This window comes from Lottia gigantea (assembly GCF_000327385.1).
Source record: "Lottia gigantea unplaced genomic scaffold LOTGIsca_152, whole genome shotgun sequence".
Taxonomy (NCBI): domain Eukaryota; kingdom Metazoa; phylum Mollusca; class Gastropoda; family Lottiidae; genus Lottia; species Lottia gigantea.
Window position 1 is genome coordinate 136,606 of NW_008707828.1, and position 7,696 is coordinate 144,301.

The window sequence follows — 7,696 nt, forward strand, 5'->3', positions numbered from 1 at the left end:
TTTCAAAATCTAAATAACCTGAAACTGTGTCCAAAACTTTTTTCGTTTTGTGTCAAACATTTGATTGTGAAATGTAATATAAGTCAATACGCAGAATGACTTTGTGAAGTTTTCAAGATTTTTTAATGAGGGTTCGCAAGCAAACGAAGTATTATAAAGAAAATCTCGTTTACCGTACATATTCTAATACGAGTTCATCTTTCACAGCATTTTGTTTGAATGATATTCAAACACTGTAGAAAATATCTTTATAACACAAATGCAGATGAAAACGGTAATGACGACAAACCGGAATGGATATCATATACTTGTGACGTCACTCATTTTGACATTACGATATCTCTTGATATTCAAATGGTACAAAAACGAATCTATATTGTAATTGCCGATTGACCCAAAATGGTGATTACGACAAACCGAAATGATTAATATCTTACACCTGTGACGTCACTCATTTGGAATCTCTTTAAGACTCTTAATTTGTTTTTTAGGGGTTTTTTTTTGATACCATAAGAGCTTGCAATTACATTTATAAGGAACAGGGCGGTACCTGTCGCCTCATTAGTGACTTGTTCGGCAAAGTAACACCGTCCAAAACCAACCCCAATTTTTCTTTATCAAAAGACATTCTATAACAAGTTTACCTTAATAACCACCGACAACAATGGGAATATTTTAGCTGAACAAATATGGCGGAGCTATATTTTACACAAGTAAATAGTCCGGTCTTCAACACAAAAACTCTTTCAGCCACTTATGTTGTATGTAGTGTTTTCTTAAAGGGTCTTCGTTTTGTCCACCCTTGTGTTTAAATAGCTTGGCGTTGGTCATTTTTAAGGTCGTGTGTTCTGAAGCCCTCTTTGACACTTTTTGTCCTGTGAAATCGTTGGTTACAAATTCTTTTAAGTTCAAATAATGAAACAATGTATTTCTTCCCAAACAGGCAATTATGGACAAACTTATGTCGACCAATACTGACAAGCGTCGACTAAAGACAAACTCACAGTTACTAATACTGTCGACTGAAAAACTTATGTAGACCAATACTGGCAAGCTTAGTCGACTCAAGGGAAAATCACAGTTACAAATACTGTCGACCAATACTGGCAAACTTATGTCGACAAATACTGACAAACTGTTGTTGACGAATATTGCCAAACTTGTTATGACTAAAGGCAAACTCACATTGTCAAAATTATGTCGAAGAAACACTGTCAGACTCGTCAAAGCCAATCATGCTGACAACCGACCAATTCCATTAATGCAACCAAATACCATACACCCTGCCCCTCCGGATATATTACTTGCCCCTCCAAACAATTAAATCTAACTACGGGCCTGAAAGGCCTTGTTCAAAATTCTTTCTCCAGATGTAGATTGAAGATAAGGCGTGTCAAATCTTAATGGAGATTTAATGTCGTAAAGGTTGGATGTAGTACTAACATTATTTTAGATAATTATAAATTGTTTATCTAGCGTCATTTTATATCTGTTGTTTGTTTTCTTGTCTCTAGTGAGTTCACAATCGCAGAGTACTAGCAATATCTAGAATCAAATTTTCCGAATATGGACTTAATCTAATTCTACTTTGAAAATTTTGTTTACCTCTGCGTCCCTTGTGAGGTATATCAGGTGTTTAGGGTACAACGGATATTCTTCCATCGATAGTGCCATGTAAACAAATATAAGAATCACCGTGGCTAAAATTACCAGTTCCTTAACTTAGAATTCTTTTTTCTATGTGGAATTCATTTTGCAGAAATGAATGAAACGAAATGAATTTTACGTCCTACTTTTCTGCACCATGTGGGCTGATGAAGACGGCCAAAGTCGGGAAAGTGGCATTAGCCTGCTCTTTTTCGATTTTCAAGTGTCGAGGGATCTTTAACGTGTACAGCATGTAGAGCACGGAGCCTCGGTGTATTTTCCCAACCGAACGACTAGACGCTTTTTCCATGTCAGCGCAAATTCGTTCATTCATTTCATATGACGTGTCTTACTCATGGGTTGTACTTGTGAACTCTATAAATTCTGCCTATGTTCTGGAAGAGTAAGCATTCACCTTATCATCAAAAATAACATTAGGTTTAGTAATTAGGAGCAGAATAATAACCCTAAATACACAAAGAGTCGCCATATCTTATCGCTTGTTTATTTATCTTACATAGTTCTTGTGTAACGTTTAAACTGTCTGAAGGGACCTTTAACGACCCCTTAACTTCTCTATTTTGATAAGGCATAATCTACTGGTGTAATACTTTCCAAGTCAAAAGGGCACTTTAGGGCTACATTACGTCTCAATCCTAAATGAGTTTACCTTTACGTATGGTTCTTACATGGAAATAACACCACAAACGAACGTGGTACACGGCCATTTTGAGTCGAATTTTAAAAATTTTCTAACAAAGCCTTCAAATCACATATTAAAGCCATTTCGACCTTAATAAACTTCAAGGTCAAGGTATTGATTCAAAATGGTTGTTAACTACGTTCGTGTGTGTTATTTTTATGTAAGAACCATCGCAGTGATAAGCTTCGGAAATTTTAGGTTTACCCTTCAGGCCACATTCGTCAAAAGAGTAACCACCGGGCCGGTATGACGTCACCGATCGATTCCGAAGATCTTTTCGTTTTGTGAGGTTATGACACTCGACGTGGACGCTTTAATAACTGACCACCGTAATAGTATCCTTGAAATATAGAAGACAAAAATTCCCCCCCCCCCCCCCCAATTTCTACCGTAATATATGTACGTATTTAGTATGCATCAAAATGTACATGTAAAGAGGTATTCCGGGGTTTTTTTTGTAGGTCGAAATTTGTTTGCCTAAAATTTGTGAATTTATACAAAATCTAGAGAAATGTGTCCCTTATAATGACTGAAAGTTTTAAACTTAACAACACCCAGCCGTTAATTCTTTAACGCCAAAAATATTTAAAAAGTTTACGTGAGTTTTAAGAATGACAAATTGCTATTTGATCTGTCCGATTTTCAGAATGCCTAAGCATGTAATAATCATGTCTGAGAGGGCCTTAACATACATTTCGACAAGTTTTATTTTGATTCATGCCTTGTTTTGTTTATTTTAATTTTAACTTGCCCCATTTATCCGACCGAAAACGTCTGATATGGCCTTTAACGACCCCTTTATTTTGATTAGACCTTAGCGAGCCGCCTCAATTCTTAAACTACTTTTAATGAACTGTCAGAGACTTCATAGTTTCCTTTTATTACTCGTGTACTCTGTCCCGCTGCTTGCATTAGACATTCTAAAGAGCTTCCCCGCTCTTCTATTTACTCCCTTGAACAAATAAACACATTTTAGACCTCATACAAAATTTCTTTCTTCTATTTTACAGATTGTCCCAGTGTTAGAAAAGAACCTTTCAACCGATACTAAAACGTTGGGCGGAGCTCATTAGTGGGCATTTCTCAACAAGCTCGCTGATTGGTTGCTGGTTAGTTGATTGACAACTGACGTCACCTGTCAAGTGGATAACGAGGTTTAGTAACGAGCAGGCATTAGTTTGAAAGGAGGAACGATAATTATGATGATTACCGGCTTGCCAAGACAGTGAAAAGAAAGTAAAATCTTCATTTAACAAGCTCGAGTGAATCAAACCAGTGGTGAACTTGGAATATATAAAATATGTATTTAGTTGGATTAAACCAGTGTCAGTGAATTGAAATCTAATATCTACATCGGCAATATAGACCTATACCGACTCAAGTACAGTGAAGCTATAGGAATCGAACTTCGACTTTATATCTTACATTAAAGAGTGATTAATGCATACGACCTCGACTTAGCCGAGATTTAGACTTATTTTACGAATTAAGGATTTTAAAGTTCAGCAATAATCTGAAAGGGTTAACAATTTAAAAGCCTAGTGAATTGAACGTACGAACTTATAAAAAAAGTTTTTCAAGTGAAATTGGATATTACCATACATTCATATCGGAGATAAAAAACTTAGAAAAACAAGCCAGTATTTTGTAGATAAATACCATGTATTAGACGAAGTGTACGCGACTTTTGTTTGCCATCAATAGTCATCTTTGTGGGCCAACGACTAAAAAAACAAAATGGGTGCCAGGGGCGTCGTGTCCCTCCCTCCACTATTTTCATTCTTTGTCCTCTTGTTTTTTCTTCAACCTTGTTACATGAAAAGCGAAGAGCCAAGAAAATGTTTGGAAATTTCTATACCGATGTGTAAAGGCATAGGATACAATTACACGTATATGCCGAACCAGTTTAACCACGAGACGCAAGAGGAGGCCGGATTGGAAGTGCATCAGTTCTGGCCGTTGGTAGAGATCCAGTGTTCTCCAGATTTACTTTTCTTCTTGTGCAGTATATATGCTCCAATTTGTATGACCAATTACAAAAAGCATCTACCAGCTTGTCGTTCCGTCTGCGAGAGAGCTAAATCTGGTTGTGCGCCGTTGATGCGACAGTACGGTTTCGCTTGGCCGGAACGTATGAATTGCGAAAGTTTACCAGAATACGGAGACAAAGATCATCTTTGTATGGACATGAACACAACTGATCCTCAAACACCTGCACCACCGACAGGAGGGTTCACTGGTAAACCACTCCCTAAACGACCCATTACCCAGAAACCAGGCGGTGGAATAAATCCAATCGACATTGTTCCCCTGACTACCAAACTTCCAGGCAAACAGTGCTCGTGTAAGTGTGAGTCTCCACTCGTGACCGTAAAGGAAGGTAATCCAAATTATTATAACCGGATCAAGACTGGTGGAATCGCAAACTGTGCTGTCAATTGTTACAGTCCGTATTTTGGGAAGAATGAAAAGACGTTTGCGACATTTTGGATCGGATTATGGTCAATTCTTTGCTGCATTTCCACCGCCATGACAGTAAGTACGTTCTTTGTGGACATGCAACGCTTCAAATATCCAGAACGACCTATTATTTTTCTCAGTGCTTGCTACTTCATGGTTAGTGTCGGATACATCATCCGACTGATAGTCGGTCACGAAAAAGTCGCATGTGACGGAGATATGATCCGATATGAAACGACCGGACCGGCTTTGTGCACAGTTGTATTCTTGCTAGTGTATTTCTTTGGAATGGCAAGCTCTATTTGGTGGGTTATTCTTTCTTTCACGTGGTTCCTTGCCGCTGGATTAAAATGGGGCCAGGAGGCTATCGCCAGCTATTCCCAATATTTCCATTTAGCTGCTTGGTTGATCCCTTCCGTCAAAAGTATCGCAGTGTTAGCCATGTCGTCCGTTGACGGAGATCCCATCGCCGGAATATGTTACGTCGGCAACCAAAACATCGAAAACATGCGTGGATTTGTGCTGGCTCCTTTGTTCGTTTACCTCATTATTGGAACCTCCTTTCTTCTCGCCGGATTTGTGTCACTTTTCCGTATTCGTAACGTAATAAAACAACAAGGACGTGGTAAAACGGACAAATTAGAACGACTAATGATCCGAATTGGAGTGTTCTCCGTCCTATATACAGTGCCAGCGACCATTGTCATTGCATGTCATTTCTACGAACAGTATCTTAAAGACAAATGGGAAACGAGTCATAACTGCTTATCCTGCCAAGCACCGCAATGGCGGCCGGACTATTCAGTGTTTATGTTAAAATACTTTATGTGCCTCGTTGTGGGTATCACTTCCGGATTTTGGATCTGGACGGGCAAAACCGTGGAATCTTGGCGAAAACTTTTTTACGGTCGAATGTGTAAGAAACATTCATACACTCATCCGAGTCGAATGACAAAATACACAAGTCCAAATTATCAGGGAGCCAAACCTCAACCGCTTAGTCATGTGTGAGAAAACATTACGATATACTCAAATTCTTAACTTATTTTTTGTATGAATTCTCAGAAACGAATCGGGTGTTAAATGCTCAAAATACTTACTATAAGCTTCGAATAAAAACTGTGTTATTTTCCGTAACGAAATATTTGATATTAACGTGATTTTTGTGATTATCAAAACGTTTAAAATTTTAGAATTTTTACGGAAACGAAAATAAAAAAAAATTGTACATTGGAAGTAATTGTCTTCTAAGAATTTTTATTTTCCTTAACACGAACTGAGTAAAAGTGCGGCGAGATTCCTGTTTTTGTGTTTTCAAAATGAAGGATGAACGTTTTTAATTATTATTATTATTAATATTATATCGAGTGTAAATAGTGTAAATTTGTGTATATATAGCGACAAAGTGTACATAATGTGTAAGTAGCCAAATATTATTATTATTATTAATATTATTATTATGTAGACTCGTATCACCAGCTCATGTTGTGCCTACTTTACAGGAGCACTAGAATTGTTATAGACATATTTGTGTCTGCTGTTTTGTCAACGTAATAATGACGTCATAGTACAGTGCGCGTGTGAAATATTTTGGATGTATATTGCATTGTTTACATTTTGTGATTTTTTAAACTGCATAATCAATGAAGTATTTCATCTAATTCCTGATTTTCGACGAAATTTACAACGTTTATTCAAATTCAACTTTTTGGTTCTTTTTCCTTTGTATATTTTTTAACTTCCAAAAATATTGGAATAATATTTTTTTCTAAATTGATTAAATTTTTTGAATCTCTTATAATTGCCAAAAAAGAGGATTTTTTTAAATTTTAATTCGGTTCTTCAAATTTTTTCAAAATTGCTTTTTCTTATTCTCATAGATAATGAAACTTAAACGTTTATGTTGTGTTTAGACCATTGCGATTTTTATGAAATATCTTCTTATTTTTATGACCTAAAATTGATATTCGTTTAAGATTGGGCCTAGTGTTTTCAAAAAATTTCGCAAAACGCCATATAGGGCCTATCAAGTTTTTCATTCTGTTTCCGATGAAAAATATATGAAAATCAGTTTTGTGGTCAAAATTTTCAAGCCAAAATATTTTTCGGTTACGACTTAAACAATATTAAGTATTTTTTTGTCATACATCCCCCTTTTACTATTGCCAATCTTGCGATTTATTCAATGTGATAACAGACAGAAAATTCGAAACAAAAACAAAAACATTTTATACGGAGCCATTAAAACAATAAACGAAAGATTATTGGTTATCATGATCACGTGACAGTATTTCATACAAAGAAAGTCAATAAAGTTATTTTTCTTTATCATCGTCTGTTTATTTCTTAAATTTAAGAGAGTCCATATGCATGAAAATCTAGAATCTTTAGCTTCATTTTACCAAGAATGTGGACAGTGGGTATGATTTTTTTTCCAAATTTACCCTGTTTTCAAAATTTATCTGATGCATTTTCATTAATAGCTATTACACTACAAAATTTTATGAAACGAAAAACCATTTAGGCTACGTTTTCTATACCGAATTATATTTTGAATTTGTCCCTTTTTATATTCTTGCAAAAATGTCATTTTGAAAAAAATTATTTTAGAAAAAAAAAACATTTTAATTGCGTCTGCAGTCTACTCTCTTCTTTTAAGAAAATTTCGTCTTCAAAGAATAAAACCGGTTCTATAATTTTTTTACACGAATAATTTTATTTTTGATCTAAAGGATTTAAATGCCAAATTTGTGTTTAGAATCTTGACGAAGGGACAATTATTTGAGGCATTTGAATAATTTTATCCAAAATCAAGGAATTGATTGCAGCGACATGTGCCACTTTAAAATCGATTAGATCATAATCCATCTTTTAAAACATAATGGA

General features: G+C 35.7%; 1 protein-coding gene across 1 annotated transcript; it reads left to right on the top strand.

The window, feature by feature from the left end:
* Positions 1 to 3,702: 3,702 nt before the first annotated feature.
* LOTGIDRAFT_200873 (hypothetical protein) lies at positions 3,703 to 5,704 on the top strand (the record flags this gene model as incomplete). Its single annotated transcript, XM_009050685.1, has 1 exon — positions 3,703 to 5,704. A coding segment is annotated over exon 1 (1,617 nt), but the record flags the coding sequence as incomplete, so codon positions are not given.
* Between the last annotated feature and the right edge of the window lie 1,992 nt (positions 5,705 to 7,696).